The sequence below is a fragment of the Odontesthes bonariensis genome, chromosome 10 (assembly GCF_027942865.1).
Source record: "Odontesthes bonariensis isolate fOdoBon6 chromosome 10, fOdoBon6.hap1, whole genome shotgun sequence".
In the NCBI taxonomy this organism is placed as follows: Eukaryota; Metazoa; Chordata; class Actinopteri; order Atheriniformes; family Atherinopsidae; genus Odontesthes; species Odontesthes bonariensis.
In genome coordinates this window covers 23807363-23826166 of record NC_134515.1, presented here as the reverse complement: position 1 = coordinate 23826166, position 18804 = coordinate 23807363, and the positions used below count along the sequence as shown (strand labels likewise).

Here is an 18804-nt window from a genome sequence, read left to right as displayed (position 1 = left end):
CCAGGAGGTAGCCCGGTTTCTGGTCTTACACATAAAAACACATAAACCGTAAAAATACATAGAAAAAACCCAGAATGGAACACAGGGGGGGACATTAAACGACAAGAAATGGACAAAAAGCCAAATCAAAGAGGCAAAATGACCAAACTGGGAGATAAATGAAACATTTAACTGAAGAATGGCTGTAAAGAGAAGCAAAATGCCCAATATGTGACAGATATACAAAAAAGATTGATTAAAAAAAAAGAAAAATAGAAACTGAAAAACCAACCAGACTGAAACCTAAAACAATTATTAAGATGAACATAAAGACACAAATGATAGTTACAAAATGGATGGAAAATTATCCAAATGAGACATACGAGTTACCCTAAGGAGTCAAACAATTAAGAAAAGAAACCCAACAGCTAAACATTAAGATACTCAGTTGAAGATGCAAAATCCCCATAAATATCATTTGTGTGGTCACTGGTTGTGTCACTTTCAGTCTGGGTGCATTGGTCCTCCCTGAGAGACGGGTAGCCATGGGGTGTTTTTAGTGTCTGTGCCCGGGGGCCCAGTTTGTGGACAATGGGATCATGAACACGCATCAGGACACAGATGGATACAGATAAAACCATTGACTTTTATTGTCATGATCCAGTTTACATTACAACATCACAATTGTGATCACATGTGCAATTAAAATATTTCAAGAAATACAGGAACACTGTAACTACTGCCTACTCCATTACCGTGTAACCAGTAAAGAGGAAATGATGCATAAGAAGAGAAAGGCATGTCAACATGTTCAGTTCAAGTAGACTTCTTTGTGCCACTCCTGGCATTTTGCTGCGAGATGATAAACTCCAGGATAAGTTTGGCTGTTCGACAAGGCTTCTCCATCGCCACAGAGTGGCCACAGTTATCCAGCAGGTCCACTCTGCATCCAGGCAACATCTCTGCAATGACTTGTGCTCCAGAGACATCCACCACCTGGACAAATAGGGGACAGCGAATATATGAGACTCGGGTTTCTTCAGTGAAACAATGAATGAGCCTCAAGAGAAACTTGAGCAATCACGTCACAAGTTTGTACTCATCCTCCAGAATCTTGGGATTAGTTTGGAAACAAAAGCTGCAAGCTCTGCCAAGTGACTGTATAAACATTATCATTACCTGATCTTGTTTGCCCCATATCACTTGTAAAGGTGCAGTAATGAGATGTAAGTGCTCCTGTAAGGCATATCTTGATTTCTCAACAACAATCTCCATAAAAACTAATGACAGAAAAGAGAGTGATTTTATTTTTCAAAGCTGACAAACACTGTGCTGGAAAAAGGGCCATGTTTCAGAACACAGTGTTCTAACCTTCCTCGTAGAACGTGTTGTGAGGTTCCCGGACATCGACGAGTCCTTGAAGAATCTTAACAACGAAAAACACGGCTTTAAAACATTCGCTAACATCCCGTATTAGTGCAAAGAAGGTTGGGATTCACGTTGCAAGAGTGGGCCTGACCTGCTGAGGAATTTTAAAGCGGACGTGTGAACACAGTCTGAACATGTCCTCCATCTCTTCGGGCGTGGTGGGGATCAGCGGGATGCTCAGTGTGTAGTTGCTGTGTTCCAGGTCCTGCAGGTGATTGTCGAATTTGGTCTCACATGGATGTTTTATACCTGCGGGATGACACCAATGCTTCACTGATTAGAAACGGAAAAAGACGGCAAGTCACAAGCCACAAAAGAGATGGTTAACTGAGTAATAGGGTGTGAGAGTTCTACTGGGTGACAAACCCATAAATAGATAAATGTCACAAACAGTAAAGATCACTTGGATAAGATAAATTCAAGCTCTGGATGAAACCACTTGCTTGTAGAGGCCCAAATTTAAGGACTTGGTCAGAGAACAGTTAAATTTAAAGCAGGCCCCATTCGTGGCATTACAATGTCAGACTCTTTCTGGCTCAGGGAGCTCTATCTGACCCATGAAGTTGTTGTGATGTTTGCAACAAAGAGAGAAACTTTACACATGGGGGACTTTTTGCCAGAAAGGCCATGCTGCTGAACGAGGCCTTTTCTTTTTCTGCATCCAAACGGAGTTCATGAACTCATGAAAATGACATTTGAAGTCATGTTCAGAGCTTGTGATGGGTGAACAAAGTCAATAGTGCAACCAGAATGCAGTGCAAACACAACCTCCGTTTGTACCATTTATCCCTCTTTTCCTCCACCCAAGAAGCCACGCCTTTTTTTCCCATTCAGTTTCCTTATACCCGATGTTTTCTCCAGTCTTTTACCTTTAGTCGCGAAACTGTGACATCACAACACTGTGACTGCTCTGTTGCAGTGATTGTCCCATGGTGATACATTCTGTCATTTTTCTGAGGACCGCGTGCAAATACTTCTAAGAAGTTGAGTCAGGGTTACGTTTACCCCTCTGTTACATCACCCAATCTTTTAAGAGCCCTTTGTAAGCATTTGGGAAACGAGGAGACGAACTGCTTGTCAATATGTACATTTTCCTCAACACGTACACCAATGCGCTCCCACACACCGTCATGGATGCTGTCTTATGAATTGCATGCTGACAACAATCCAAATAGGCAAGGCAATTTTATTTATAGAGCACAATTCGTACACAAGGTAATTCAAAGTGCACTAGTCACTCTCCTTTTTAGTTCGAAGGATGCTGCGCCAAAAACAGTGAAAATTTGGATTCTTCCGACTTTAGATGAATTTTCCACTTCACCTCGGTCCATTTTCATTTATCTCTGCTTCGATAAGGTGGCAGCATTTATGGATCTTTAGGCGTTGTTTTCTCATTCTTTCGCACTAACTCGCGTCTTTGGTTGCAGCCAACTGCTCGGTTTATTGACAAAGTTTTTCAAGGCCAGTGCAATGAAGCGTGTCTCTTATATTATTGCAGAGCATCACATCCAGTCCATATTGGGTTTCGGTTAGCTGCCCGAGCTTCACCCTTTTCTAACCTCAACCTGAATCTTCCCCTTTGAAATTGACTTTGTTTTGGTCTCTAAATGGGAGTTGAGTCCTGCATTGCAACTCCCCCCTCAATAAAAAAAAACATACACAAATACACAGACACACATGCAGTGACTGACCGTCTGGACAAATGAGAGTCATGCTACAGATTTCTGAGGGATAGCAGGCTGCGTAAACCCCCGCTACGTTTCCCCCCATGGAGGTTCCGACCAGATGGAATGGTTTCCTGTTTAAGCGAACGGTTTCCACAAACTGAGAAGAATGAGGAACAAAAATAGATCTTAAGTGGGATGACTGAAGTACCTGACCCTTCTACACTGTGCAGTTTCTTTTATACTGTATTTCAAAGCTCTTTCTGGGTAGTATGTACCTGATGGATCCTTTTGACCTGCCCTTGTATTGAATAATCCTCCGAGTTAGTGCGTGTTGTTCCTTCGTGGCCAGGCATGTCCACACACACAATGTGCAGATGTTTTGGTAAATACTACAGCAGCAGAGGAGAAATAAAAATTAAAAAAACATGTGCAATGTTGAATGTATCAAAGCCATAAGTGACAATAGAGTAAGAGGAATCTTACAAGCAAATGAGCACTGAAGCGTAAATAGCAGTAAAAGATTTTACTCGGGGAAAAAGAAAAGATCATTTGTGTGGTTTGAGTTCACTTCTCCAACTTAATGTTGGACACTTTATTTTAACCCCCTGGTTGTTGAACATAATTACTAAAAAATGATTTATGCATAGGTAAATTTGCTCACAAAAATAGTTTAGGTTCACATGTTCTGAAGACCAACGATTTAGTTATGTGTGTTGTTGAGAGTCTGTTGAAAATGTCTAATTTGAGGCTGACAGACATGTGCTCTTATATGAAAGAAGCTGAGTCTCGTCCCTTTAAGGCTTTAGCAAGAAATTGCATTTTTGGTTACTCCAACCTTGACAACAGTCAGCCATGTGTCTTTGTGAGCAGAGAAGCCATGAAGCATTAAGATGGAAGGTCTCATCCCAGGCTTTCCTCTGTAGGAGAAACAGAAGCGATAGCCACCGCAGTCTGCGTGGCGTACCTGCAGGCCCAGAGTCCTCCTCCAGTACCTAAAGACAACCGGGTATATCTCTTGTTACAGAATAAGACATGCTTGCTCATTCACTTTAAGTTACTACTTGGAAGCCAAAAAAGTCTTTTATCTTGAGTGAAATTTTGGATTTTAGATCTCTACAAATAGAGAGATCTAATCTCAGCTTTGCACGGCATGTGTAGCTAAAGACGTCGAGTTTTTTTTTAAAAGATAGGCCTGCATTGTTCAAAGTAGTCTTAAAACAACATCCATGTTTCTTTGTGAATTAAGAGAGTTACTGGTCACAGTACCTAAGAAAAGAAGATCCTTTTCTTAAAAAACAGTTACGATGGACAACAAAATCCACAGCCTTCGAACATGCGTTGACTACAGTCAAGTGTGGTTTATTTATGGAGATAATTTCCAAATCAGATGTCAAAACTGGATTATAATGAATGCATTTCGAGTCAATATATGAACAATGTGACGAAAACTTCTACTACATGTATCACTACTGTACTAAGGCTGGACTTAAGTGGACTTTTTTAACCCAAATCTCAAACTAAAAGGTTTCCCACACTTTAAAAAAAAACTCATTGAACTCAAACTGTTAACAAAGCTGGAATTTTGAATACTTTTGAAAAGCCCTAAAGATAATTTTGACCTCATCAACAGGGCATTATTAGGAAACACCCACATAGCCTAAATAAGCTATGTGTTTTTTTAGTTGTATTTGTGGGACTTCAGTAAAAGGACACTGGAAACTGCATTACAACTACTAAAAATAACCCGAGACACGTACAAAGCACTAACTTACCCATAGTCAGCCGAGCCACTACATCTTTCACTACAGCTAGCTACCTTACCAGTAATAGACTTTAATGAGCACAGATGGCCAGAGGAGGAAGGAAGCCAGAAAAGCCAGGATGGGAATAGCCAGTGTTCCTCCAGCAATGATAAACAAGTTCACCACATCTAGCTCAGCTGCCATGGCTGACCTAAAAATACATGAACACTCACATTGCACACATGCTGGATGACTAGAGACAATATTTAACTAATACTGATTAATAAAAGGCAAGCATTTCAAAAAACAAAAAATGGAACCGTACTTTTCAGATGATCTTTTTTTCTTCCCTTGCCTCTTCTGTCACAAGCTGACACATGTGACTCTGGCTCAGTTGGGATTCTGTTGATTAGTTTTTCAGCAAGCAGATGCTGCCGAGTTTCTCAGTTGTTCTTGTTGTGTTGAAGTGGTAAGTTGTAGACCTCTTTTTCTGAATATTTTTCTTAAAACTGCGCCTGCATAGAGTGCAGTTCGCTCTGGCAGATTATGTTTGATCCGGTGAAGGTCATTGATTACTACTCATCATTAAGCAAAACCAGGACGCTACGCTATACGGTCAATCTTTTAAAGTGAACGCACAGGGTTCAGCTTTGCTTTTGTCTGTGGGAAATGGGTTAGGGTTGAATATAAATGAATATAACAAATGGTAAAACTACAGTAAATAACTCTGTAAGCGATTATTGAATCTTCTCTGCCCACATATTTTCCACAACCAGGTTCAAAAGCTTGAATATTTGATGCTCTTCTTGGTTGTACGTTCCTGTATAATGGATATTTTGGAATTTTGGCAAGTTTCTTCTTCCAGATGTTCTTACAGAAGAATGTAAAAACATGTAACTAAGTTATCATGGGATTTTACTTGTCATTATCCAGTACCATTCAAAAAGCAAAGTAGTATTCCATGCCAATAGCTCACAGAACACACGAGGTGTCAGTTTGGGGGTCCGATTATTACTGTAAATGCCTGACGCTTGAAAAAGAAAAAGGAGCTCAAGTTGAGTGAAAGAGCAATAGAAATGACCATCGTGTAACACTGGAAGGAGTGGTACATCATTTCTGGTACAAAAAAAAAAGAAGCAGAATTTGTTCTGTGACAGCTGACTGGAGCTGTGTAGCTCTTTGTTACGTTGCTAGTCAGTGCCTTTGATTACCGTTGTGTACAGTTGGATGTTATGAAAGAATTCACTCATGTTGCTGTCCTCAGTTAGTCTGAAAACTTTCAGGCTGATGAGTTCAAAACTCACCACTAGATGTCAGGATAGAGGCAGGCTGTGGAGTATCCTTTGTTTACTGCCATGAGTAGATTTTATTGGTGTTTTGCATCGACCACTGAGTGTCATCAACCCGGTTAAAAAAAAACTAAATTTCTCGCTATCATAGGCATGGTAACAGCCGCTGATTCTCCAGGCTAGCCCCTAAGTGATGAGGGACTGCCTTTGGGAAATACACAACTCTGACAAATAAATGCTAATAAATAATGTAAGTACACTGGAATTCAACTTATGAGATAGGCTAAAGTGGATAGAGCTATTCTCTAAATGAGAAATTTGTTTAATCACCATGGCTGCTCACCACCTCTGTAGGAAAGTAAATTAGCCAACGAATATACCATAAAAACACCACTGAATGCAATGGACACTGTTATCCTGCTGCATCTCTGGTCCACTACAAATGACCTATATACAAACTGGAGCAGAACAAATGGACACGGTAACTGTGCAGTGATGCTTGTCTTGCATGAGAATGATTCTCATATCTGAGTTTATATAGGACAGAGGGGGCTGTCCTAACTCTGCTGAATAATATTCGCCACATTATGCTGATGGTCGCATTAAATCCTGAGAGATTCCTAAGAGAAAAATTAGATCAAGTACGCCATGATAGATGATTCATTCTTACATGGCCACTGATATATTCTGGAGCAATGACTGTATGGATATTGTGAAACTAGAAATTTAGTAAGCGACTTCACATCCTGTTGAGAAATATGCAGCAACCTCCCTCACAAAGAGACCATCAATTTGTCTGCCTGCTTAAGGGGAGTAACTGGTTTAAATTCTTAGAAAACTTTCAGCAGAACGGCCACCACAGCCATTGTTGGATTACTGAATGGGCCCAAAAGGGGTTGCGGGATTCCCAAGTCAGACCCTCGTTTGAAAGAGACCAGTACATTTAGATGGACTAAACCACTACAAGAGGCACAGAATGTGTTGTTCCGAATTGGGTGGCAGTCTTTTTACAATTGTGTGTACTGCTTTAACATTAAGCCAGATGATTAAACTGTGCTTGTGTCACCCCTTAATCCCCTCGAAGGGCTGCAACGGCAATTTACAAAGATTGGGGGAGTCACATAGACTGAGAACCAGGGGATTCTGAGAACCAGTTTCTGTGGCAGAATGTGTCTGCGTCTTCTTGTGTTTTAAGGGACTTTCCTCTGACCTCGCATGAATAGTTTTATCTAATCTGAAAAAGGTTTATTAGACTGCACCGAGGTCAAAGCACACTGCTCAGGCACCGTGTCAAATGTTTTGCTTGCCGGGATTGGTTGTAAGTTTACCTATTCACTTCCAGAGGAATTCTACAATGGACGTTAAAGGAAAACAAGGCCAAAGGTTCCTGACTGTAATATCTGTTGCACAGTTGTTTGGTGAAGTCAGGGCCGGACTCAAAGGTAGCAGATTGAGACAGAAATCTTCATCTGGCAACTCTGCGTAATCAGGGTTACTTTTGACAATTTGAGAAAGCAGAAGACATGCTGAGAGAGCTGATCTTTCCAATTTAGGAATTACTGGAATGCTCCTTTAGCAACCGAGACTGTAACTGACAATTACAGATGAGCCATACAACGGCATGAATAATCAAACCACTTTTCTTTTTTTTGTGGGGGGGGGGGGTGACACAGCATACTGGATGTATTTTGGAAGCACGAAACAAAACCCTGGGAATTGATCAATTGCGATTTATTATCAGTCCACATGTTCACAGTAAAACTGTATGTATTGCTCCATGTTTGACCAGATTACGTACACAAAGGTTCACCTAACAAAACTAGTTTTCTTTAGGGGAACACCCTGGGGCATGGACTAGCTATTTTAAGTGCCATCTGCAGACGAGCGGTTGGAAGAAGCCGGTAAAACAGCAGATATGAATAACGTCAGAAACGTTTGTGGACTCAAGTGTTTGACTGCAGAGACAGAGCGCACGTACGTGGTAAATGGTGCTACAGGGCTCCCTTACGGAGGTTACTCTTCCATTTTTAGAGTAGTTACTAAATGTATAAAATTTTAAGTCCAAGACACTGCAACTTTCAATCTCTTTCAAACTTTTCACATAAAACTGTGGAAATTACGAAATTCCCCCGAAATTATTCCCCGAACGAAATTATTCCCCCAAATGAACATATTTTCATTAATCTATTTTAAACTAAATTCTTGGATTATTAACAAACTCATACAATGTAAACATTTAAGCAATATAAACCAACTTATGTAGTAGTATATAGGTTTCTTGCATTGGCTATTGGTAAGGTGGGATGCAATATACATAGAATAAAGTACGTGAAGGATATTGTTTCTACGTTGGGATTTGTGGTGTCATATCGACTTCTTCTTGGATACAACAGTTGAAGAATATCTTATTTTGCAGTGGCACAATACTTCAAGAGGTAGTGCTGCGATCCGAGCTGTATCGGAGCAGCTGGTAGCTTCAACACAAATGAACAAACGTCTTAAGGTCATCTATAGTTTATCATCACAGATGTTAAATGAAAAGCAGAAGGAAGGATGGAAATAAAAGTCACACATGCACAGAATGTACAGTCTATAAACTCAATCAGTGAAAGAAATAGTTGCATTGGTTCTGTTTAACGATGCTCTGTTGAAAAAAAAAATCAAATCATTCTTGTCCAACCTCGGTCCATTTTCCCACTAGCAATAGCTCTGCCAACAGAATATTAGCCACCCACAACCATCCACTGATGTTCTGTAACCCATCGATTGCATTCATTAAGCAACCCAAAACGGGCTGTTATTGTGACAGTTTTAAACTCTTCAAATTATTCTAATAATTACATGGATGTGCTACATGTAGAGAATGCTCCACCAGAAAATATTCTCTATATATGAATGAAATTAGTCAGAGAGCATTTTTTACATTCATTAATAGATAATCCTATGAGACAAAATGGCAAACAACATATCACCTGACAATGTTTCCTTCGAATGACAGACATACAGACTTACTGATTTGCACACAAAACTGACATTCTTTTATTAAAGTCTCTGCCATCTAAAATAGAGCATCTTAAGAATTAAACAGTTAAATACAAACCCTCCTAATTAATAGTGCAGATATGATAAGGGGAGCAAGTGTCGACATCTGAGGACAATAATGGGTTTACTTGTGTGTGTGTGTTTGTTTGCGTGTGTTTTTGAATAAGTTGCCCTCAGGTCCTGAAGAGCACAGCAGCAGTCACAGCTGTTAGAGCCACAGCAACCGCAGGCCCCCAGATCATCCATGGTTTCTGAAAATAAGTGGCAGCAGAGAAAAGAAAACTTGAGCATCACCGGATAAAACCACCCATCCAAAGAATTGCCGAAGCTTGGACAGCGGGAGCTAATAATTGAGATCGAGATAAGGTAGAGGGTGAAATTTACGCAAAGCGCTTTTCAGATGAAAATGAGCATCGTCAAAGCCAACTCAGAGGAACAGTTGTTAAGCATAAGCCACTCAGACAGAACAAGCATATGCCAGATGTTGGAACTGCATGATTAGAGAGGTTAGGCTTAGTTTCCCCCAAGGAAGGCATTCTGGGAAATGAGGAAAACCCAAGTAAGTCATGCAATGATCTTGAAGACACTGATGAAAATGAAAGATGTAGGCCGACTTGACAGGAGTATTGTGTACCTTACTACCACAATGCGCTGAAGCACCAATACAGCAAAGCCAGGAAAAGGCCGATGACTATGGCTTGAACAGGCAGCAATAGGGAAGTCTACAGAAGGGAAGGGATATTGTAGTAATCAACTGAAATGGGACATACTTTGCTTGGGCGTAACTTTATTAATAGGTCGCTCAGTCAGTAGACTGTAACTGGTGTTTATACTAATCTTTAAATTATACATGGCTGTCAAGTACAAGTTATACAAGTACAACAGTGCCTTCTCACATACGGATGCAAAGTAGCTGGTAGTACATGGCCTCTCAGGAACCTATTTAAACCTGTTTTAACTGCCTGATTAGAATTTCGCTCCAGTATCCGAGATGGAAATATTCAAAGTGTTGTGTGTCTGTTGCAATTGGGCCATGCCTGCCTATCGCTCACATTGCTTCAACGGACTTTGGCATAAACACGGGCATTTCTCTCAGCCTCCTCCGGTAGTATTCCTGGGTACTTTCTGGGTCAGCCAACCTCAGCAGGGGCACACAAGGGCAAAGCCAGATTTACTTTAGCCCAGCTTTCTGAATCCATATGTGTGAATGATCCACAAAAGCAACATTTAAATACTTTAGATGAATAGTGGTGAGCAAGCTTGGTGAAATAGAAAAAAAAAAAGATATGTTGTCTTTCTTATAAGCGATTCAAATTTTATGCCCGAGATATTTTACAAAATAAATCAGATGTTTACATAATACTGTTGCAAATTTGGAAGTAAAGCTCATGATCCTAAAATGTTTGCTTTTTTTAATTTAAAGACAAATATATTTGAATCTTTTTAACAGCTCATAACTTTAATAGATCTTTAATAGATCATAACTTTAACAATTTATGCATCTCTTAAAATAGTATTTGTCAGTTACATGCAATTATGTGACACATGGAAAACAACACCTTCCTCTCAGTGTGGAGTGTCTGAAAGATCAACTCTCACCTTCGATCCCTTCTCCTGTAACTCCTTCATGCTGGCTTTGCATTCCTCAAACTGATCTGTGATCGACTGCTTTTCCTGCTCGGTCTTCTCGTATTTTTCCTTTAGGTCTGACAGCTCAGTCTGAGCCTCCTCGTACTGTATGAAGCAAATTATAAGATTTATTTTGGATAACAGCTTGCATAGTATGTCCTGTACTGAGATGCAGTGCTAAATTTTCTTTAAAGCTAACTAACGAGGGAAAGCTTAGAGTACTTGATGTAAATCGACTCCGTTTACTTTTTCAGAAAGAGCAGCCCCAGATTGGGATGAATGATGCGTGCTTAAGACTGACTTCCTCTCCATTTTCTTGTATCCAACAATGTCAGCCTTGTCTTAGTGTTACAAAAGTGGATGATCTTTATCCAGACAGCTAATTCTTACTGGGAGAAAAGAAAAAAAAAGCACCAATGCCAGCAGATGGCAATGCGTGGTGTCTGCAATGGAGGATGTTTTAAATTCAAAGTGTGTTCTTTTACAAAGAAACGAAGAGTTTCCTCATTATTGAAAGACACAGATTTCCTGATATTAATTGTCTACATCTGTAAGTGCCCATCACTTGTGCAACAAAAAAAAAGTTGGAATGCTGTATGAATTGAAATAAAGACAGAATATAATGACTTGCAAATCCAATAAACAGCTATTTTACTACCCATGGCCAAATGTTGAAAATGAGACATTATACTATTTCACAAAAAAATCCTGACTCATCTTGAATTTGAGGGCGGCAACATGTCTCAAGAAAGTTGGAGCGGGTACAGCACATGGTTGGTGGTACTAAGTGGAAGTGCTACTAAAAAGATGATAAAGGAGGAGCATGTTGCAATCGATTAGGATATATTGGTAAGTAACAAGAATGAACCTGTGAAGAGCCCCTTTGAGAGGCAGAGTCTCTTATTTTGGACTACCATTACTGGGGAGGAAATAAGAAAAATAAAACAAGAGAAAAATATGTTTTCTTTTGCTTTAGTAGTAGGTAGGTACCTAAACAGTGTCGCTACTGTTCATTGTTACAAATGCATTGTACCACTAATTTGTTTTTCAATTTGTTAATGTCATGCTCGCATAAAATCCCAACTGCAAGCACAAAGAAGTATGAGCTTATGTTGGAGATTTGCCATGGTCCTCAAATACATTGATTTAACATATCTACGTACTTGATATTTGATCATTTAGCAAAATGTTCCACATGCGCTGATGAAACAAGACCATAAGCAGTGGCAGAGTTTTGACAGAATTATTATCATTGCCAAAGCACGTTTTTATTTAAATGCTACTCTGGCTAAACGGCATTAAAAAGTAAAGTAAAGGGAATATAAGCAATGTCATTTTACAGTAGACTAACCTTAACCCTTGAAGGACAAACTTACAAGAAATTGCCTTTTCTTTATTCAGTTATATATATTTTTTTGCATGAAATTACTATTCCTGTACACGTCAGCCATTTTTATGATTTTGTCGAAAAAAGGATAACTGATTTGCTTTCAAAATATACGTTTTTGCTGTCGTTGAGAGTGCACGAAGGAAATGTCATTAATACTGCAAGACCATGTCAACATTGGTACCGTGAAGTGGCGTGGTCAGCAGGACACCAGTGGCAGCTGCAGACCTCCCAACAGTTAAAACGCTGCTGGATCTGCTCTGCTAACAGATCTCTTCAGATTTTGCTCACGGATCAATCAATAACAGAATGTGATGTGGACTGCTTTCTGCAGCAGTGCTAAGACTGAGCAACATGTATCCGATGCAGACAGGGTTTAGCTGTCAGGTTCAGCTCTCTGAGAGCATACCTCTCTCTGCAGTGCCTTGCTGCGGCCGTCTGCCTCATCCAGTTGGGTTTGCAGCTTGGTGTTATCCTGCTCGTGCTGGCGCTGCAAGGCCACCAGCCTCTTCTCCAACTCCTGCTGGGATTGCTCGAGGGCTCTGAGGCTGCTGTTCAGCTCAGCATTCTGGCCTCGCAAGCTACCAAAAACACATAAACCAAAAAAAATTCAATAGGTGATGGAAGACAGGATGATAACCCTGTGTGATAGGTATACTGTGGCAAAACTAATTGCATCTGAGTCAAGCAAATGGGACTGAAGAAACACAAAGGTGGGGGTAAAGCTACACCCTGGGTAAAGTAAAATCAGTGCACTGACCTGACAAGGTCTTTCTCCAGCTGCTGCTGTGTCTGCACCACTGCCTCTTTCTCACTGCGCAGTGCTGCACATTCACTCTGCAGGCTGGCTTTTTCTTTCTGGAGACTCTTGAGGAGTTCCTCCTTCTCCGCCCTGAGAGAGGCACACTCACTTTGCAGACTGCTCTTTTCCTTCTGGTGCTTATTCACCATGTCCTGTTTCTCAGCTCGCAGGACAGAACACTCCTTCTGAAGACCATTACACTCCACCTGCATGGACTGCAGCTCATTGGCTATAAGGAGAAAACATGTTTCATTTAATGATGCATTACTCGAGCAGATGGTCTGATCTGAATTTCCTTGTGGATAAATCCGAAGCATCACAAAAACATTTCTAACTGCATTTTTAATATGCTCGGCCGAGTTTGAGAATGTTCGTGAGCAACTGAATATGAAGACACGTGAGAAGAACCTCTAGCAGGAAACAAAACACAAAACGTATATATTGTGAAATTGCTCAGCATCTCTTTTTTAAGTAGGGAATGAAATGATTTTAATATAAATTAAGTAATACAACCAGTGGTTAGCTCGGGAAAATATAAGATTTGTTCTTTAAGACAAATCCTTTACTTCCTGTGTTTAGGACTGGAACAAATAGCACCACGAAACCAAAGGTTTTTGAAGTCAAGTTAGTACAAATTTTCCAAGCTATCATGTTAGCTTCTGTTAGACAGTTTCACCATGTAATACCTTGTATTTCAGCTGTTTTCTGCCACTGCATGCTCTGCTGCTGTAAGTCACGCTGCAGGTTTTCAATCTCACGCTCATACTTGTTGGCAGTCTGGCGCCACTTGTCCTGATCTTTTGAGACAGTTGCCAGGTTGGACTGAATAGCAGCGACGTCCTGGTCACGCTCAACAGTGGCTGCTTCCAGGGCCCGTTTCAGCGACTTTACCTCATCTCGAGCACTTTGAAGCTCCCCATGTGAACTGGAGGAGACATCTATCTGCTGTCTGAGCGTGCCCATCTCATCTTGGAACTGTTGCAGCTGGCCTGTCCAAACCGAGGTCAGTGCTCAGATAAGCAGTGGTGACATTTACAAATCTGCTACTTTGGGTAACAAAACAGAAACCTCCCAAATGCACAAACCTAAAAAATGTACCTTGAAGATGTTTTATTTGTTTTGCAGATTCATCAGCTTGCTGTTTTTTTCCTTTACGCTCTTCCTCAAGGACTCCTTCAAAATATAAACAGATTTAGTTACTTCATGTGGACTTAAAGGTGGGGTCTGAGATCTTGGAAAAACGGTTCCTGCAAGCTATATTTTTGAAAATACACAACCTTGCCTCTCCCTTCAGCCCACCCCTCGAAACCACGCCTTCAAAACAAATGAACGAGTCACGAGTCTGTGAACGCGCAGGGGGGAGGGGGGGCTGACGGTTGATTGGCGTGTCAGAATCCAATAGAAGTAACTCTCATCATTACTTCTATTGGTCAGACATTTCCTCTTGCTACACCCTCTCAGAGAGTCTCTATTATGAGGAGAGGGAAAACTGGCGGCTATTTCCGGATGGTACTGCACTCTAGGGGCGCCAACGAAGCAGTGCAGAGCACGCCGAACTCTATGGTGGTACTATGAAATCCACCTTAGATGCAGCCATTGCTTTGGATATAATTTTTTATATTTTTTCATTTTAATTTTCCTAAAGGCAGGATAAATTATCCTTTCAAACGGCACTTGGTTTGATTTTTTAGACTCACTAGATTTGTTTAAAATCACATTTATTGTCAGTATTGCATCCCGAGTGACGTCACGCATGTGGCATCACTTTACGGCATGGTCAGTCCTAGCGCTGAGCTAGCAGTGAGGGGTTAGCTCAAATAGTTACAGATTTCAGCACAGCCCTTTTACATACTCTCTGACTAGCCTCTGGTTTAGCTTTGGTTGTTGTTAGCGGCACCAGGTTAGCACTCTGGAACAGTGGACGAGTGCCGTAAAGCAGCCGGTCGTAATCAGCCGTGCGTTCTTCAGATTCCGTTAGCTAGATGCTAGCGGATACTGACTTGCAAATGCCAGACCTGTAAGAAAACAGAAAGCTATAACTCCCAGGTTATTGTACTTTCGATATAAATCCACATCCCTCTGTCAGAAATCACAGTATTATTTTCAGGTTTCACCCGCTAGCGGGGACATTTTTTAAATTATTAGCGCCAGCCCTATGGAAAATGGTCATTCTGCACTCGCTCGCCAGCGCCCTCAGAGAAAATCAACTGAACTGCAGCCAAATTTTTTATAATGGGGCGAATAGGAAGTGGAACGGCTGTCTGTAAAAGGGCTGTGACCCTCTACAATGGACTAAAAGATTTAGTTTTTTTTCCAAACATTCTATTTTAGTGGGTGCAATGGGGTCGTGAAGAGGTTTTCAGACAATATGATAAAAAATGCTCCAGAAAACATCACAGACCCCACCTTTAACTGTGTGTGTAAAATGTTACACTGTAAAATGTCGCGACTGATATGTATCCAATTCTGAGATGTTCCATGTTACCTTGGAGCTCCATGCACTTATGTTTCTCCTTATTAGCTAGCTCCCGGGCCTCGCGAAGTTCATCATTCAATCGCTGCGTCATTTTTTCTGAGTCACCAGAGGACCCCATGTTTGATCTTGTCAGGTCTTCTGATAAAAACATAAAGAGCACAAACTATTACCCCACTTATAATATCCTTTTTCATCACATGAATGTGCAGCGGTAAGAGGTCAACAGGCCACATTTAGGTACACAGGAATGTAAAGTATGACAGATCAAGCTAATGGATGGAAACTGAGTCAGTTACCATAAGAATACAAAGATAACAAAAAAATTCCACCATGTTAATTCTGTTTTAACCAGGGCTGCTAGATGATTTCCCAAGATATTGAAATGGCCTATTACATAAACTAATTGCTAACCCAGAAATAGACACAACTGCACTTATCTGCATTTTCTATCCAAGTTTTAAACCAAACTGTCCATCATGCCAGCCACATACGAGTCTCTGGTACATCTACATTGCTCATTGATAGCATGTAAGTGTAAACAATACACAAAGGGAATAGCCTTGCCAACGTTGTCAAGGGACTGTTGTGTTCCCAGAGGTGAAAACAGCTCCACTAATGCTTGTGCTTTGCAAATGCCCAGTGAAAATCTCGATCCCCTAATCTACCATAGCTTGGAAAAGAGATGATCTCATCTCAGACTTTTTGTTGGAGGCCAAAAGCAACAGGCATGATAAGTCAAGCATGTGCACCATAAATGGACACATCGCAGGGCTCGGAGTGTCATGAATTGCGGCAGTTGTTTTTAAAACTTTGATGTCACTAAGTCTAGCACACATGTTGAATAATCCCCCTGCACACACACACAAACACACCCGTACACACACACGTAGTGGTGCCATCAGATGGCACTGATAGATGCCCCTAAAATTATCGAGCATGAGACAAAGGCTAGGGGCTGGCGACGCCCTCTGACTCAAGCACATGACCACCCTGCTGTGTGCACCCTGTGCCAGACAAAGGATGAGAGGCCAGCTCTCTGCCCAGTATGTGGTTGCGTGCTCCGTCATGTATGCATATGTATGAGTGCGAGCCGGAATGTGAGTGGGCTCCCTGTACTGTGTCGACTTTGTTGGAAAGATGAATACTCTCTGAAGACAGCAGGAAGGTTAAATGATATTTCAGCTGAGAGTGCAACACTCTATCTATAGAAACATTAGTTACAACAGCCATTATGCCTTTTGGTGCAATAGAATGACACCTGACAAAGTAGTAATGGGATTAGTCCATGTGTAAAAATACCTCACAGTGGACTAATGGAGAATATAGTGCCCGTCACGCTGCCTCAAGTGACGACAGAAAAAAAAATGTAGGAGAAAGTCTTTTTTTAGCTGTGCCGAGGGCTAGAGCCATTGTGGTGCATCTTTATCCGCTCTCTGTTCCTTAGCACCGCTCAACTAAATGCTGACAATTTTCTCTTTGAAACTCATCACACTCCCAGAAGTAACATTAAATTTCAGCTATAAATCAGGCGCCTGTGGCCGATTCTGAGAAATATTCCTTCTGAAATGACACTGAGGACACTGCTTGTCTTGTGCTCCCTGGCATTACAAATTCATTCATCATGAAAAATTGATTCACTCACCAATGTGCTTATACATTTTGGCAGGAATGCCCCAGCTGATTTTTTAGATTATCTGTGTGGGACTGTGCGTTATCTTCCCCAACATTCTGTTTTAATTAGTCACTGAAATGCCAGAGCGAGCGCACATTAGTGCTCTCAGTGCAGAGGGACTCCATCCTATAATAAGCTGTTGGGGAAAAGAGAGCTCAGCCTCTAAAACAAGGCCACTGCCAGCACTGTAAGCTCTAAAGCCAACTAACTGTCCGCGTATGTCCAAACACTGATCTCAGGTGTGACTCATGCTTTTTCTACTTCAACACGTTCCCTTAAAAATACAGGTGCACACACGAAACAGGTTCATGTTATTCATTAAAATCATTTCTGCCCGTACTTTAGAAAAGAAAATGAATGAATAGCAGCGCAGGGTTACCTTTGATCAATGACACATTGTTCAGAGGATCACTCAGCTCTTTTTGATCCATTTGCTTATCTGTTTAAAAATAAAAAATAAAGGATAAACAGCATGACAAAAATGTCAGTTGATATAAATATACAGATTTAAATCAATCAGAAATGTTAAAAAAAAAGGAAATAAAAACAGACGTCACTGTTATTGTTGGAGATTTGAGAGCCCTTAAAGGTAAACACAAAACTGCACGCTCATCTATGAGCACATGAGCACTTCTAAAAGGGACAGCTACATTGAGCTGCTAAGAAATGTCCCTTGAAGTCTATCATAGGCAATCCACTAAAAGCAAGGCGATGAATAAAATCAGTAGGAGATTTTACCTTATGTGGTCCAAGAGCAACAGTGCTGAGGCTACTGCAGTCCCTGACATGAACAACTCTTCCCCAACTATCAGATTTTTGTCTGATGTGAAATGGAACAGTCCAAGCAGTGAAAGGGGGGCACTAATGGGATGGCACGCACTGTGTTCCAAACATCCCTGCTGTTCCTGGACTAGAGACGAGGATGACAAAAATCTAGCTAAAGTAAACAGGCAAACACCTAAAAAGTGATCCAAATGCTGGTGTAGAGGTAAGTGAGAAGATTTTCCTCAAACATAGGACCCCTCTTAATTTTATGGCTGTCTTCAGCCCCTCCACACTGGGTCATGTATCCGTGTAGGGCATCTCGGAAGCAGCAGCTGCATACTTACACAGAGAGGTTTTGTTCGGGGTGCAGAGCTGCTCTCTAGCCGGTTGGTACTGATGTAAAAAATCCACAGGATGACACAGAGTGGAGGCTGGCATTGTGGGCGCGTGTGTCATGTATGTGTAGCATCCATGTTCTCTGCAGTTATGTCCTATGGGACACCCGATTATACCTATAAATCTGTTGACCTTTGGGTTTAATACTACAGGTCATGCCGAGAATGAAGTTGTGCTTTAACGACTGCAGAGATAATCCATATGCAATGTTTAGCTTGGGTTTGTATTCATTGTATAGCCAAGATAAATGTATATTTTAGCAGTATACGATCAAATAGAGGCCAATTTTGCTCAGATATGAACATTTTCACATATTTGTCACCGGGATGCTAATTTTGAAGCTAATCCGATTCTAATTCTAAATGTCAAAAGCATGTTTTTTGGGTTTTTTTTTTTCAAAAAAATGTTTTAGGCCGTACAATTTCATATAATTGTTGGTTGTTTCACTGTTTAATCACAATATCAGCGAAGGATTGATAATAATAATAGTAACTGAAAAACAACGATACGTTTTCTTAATTCAAGCAAGA

The 18804-nt window shown here is 40.9% G+C and overlaps 2 protein-coding genes across 3 annotated transcripts; both read right to left on the bottom strand.

The window, feature by feature from the left end:
* Nucleotides 1–644: 644 nt before the first annotated feature.
* Nucleotides 645–5021, bottom strand: abhd6b (abhydrolase domain containing 6, acylglycerol lipase b). The gene is made up of 8 exons (XM_075475710.1): nt 4896–5021; nt 3910–4066; nt 3350–3463; nt 3099–3231; nt 1499–1656; nt 1351–1405; nt 1159–1259; nt 645–975 (listed from the first exon to the last, which is right to left on the bottom strand). Exons 1-8 carry the CDS (start codon nt 5018–5020, stop codon nt 796–798), a joined length of 1023 nt encoding a protein of 340 aa, XP_075331825.1. The 5' UTR covers nt 5021; the 3' UTR covers nt 645–795.
* Nucleotides 5022–8603: 3582 nt separating this feature from the next.
* slmapb (sarcolemma associated protein b) lies at nt 8604–17960 on the bottom strand. Of its 2 annotated transcripts, XM_075474734.1 has the most exons (10): nt 17852–17960; nt 17493–17552; nt 15451–15579; nt 14064–14138; nt 13652–13954; nt 12924–13194; nt 12573–12744; nt 10747–10881; nt 9782–9869; nt 8604–9398 (listed from the first exon to the last, which is right to left on the bottom strand). In XM_075474734.1, exons 2-9 carry the CDS (start codon nt 17542–17544, stop codon nt 9786–9788), a joined length of 1221 nt encoding a protein of 406 aa, XP_075330849.1. In that variant the 5' UTR covers nt 17545–17552; nt 17852–17960; the 3' UTR covers nt 8604–9398; nt 9782–9785. The 2 variants fall into 2 exon arrangements, with proteins under 2 accessions (XP_075330849.1, XP_075330850.1); XM_075474735.1 differs by lacking the exon at nt 9782–9869.
* Between the last annotated feature and the right edge of the window lie 844 nt (nt 17961–18804).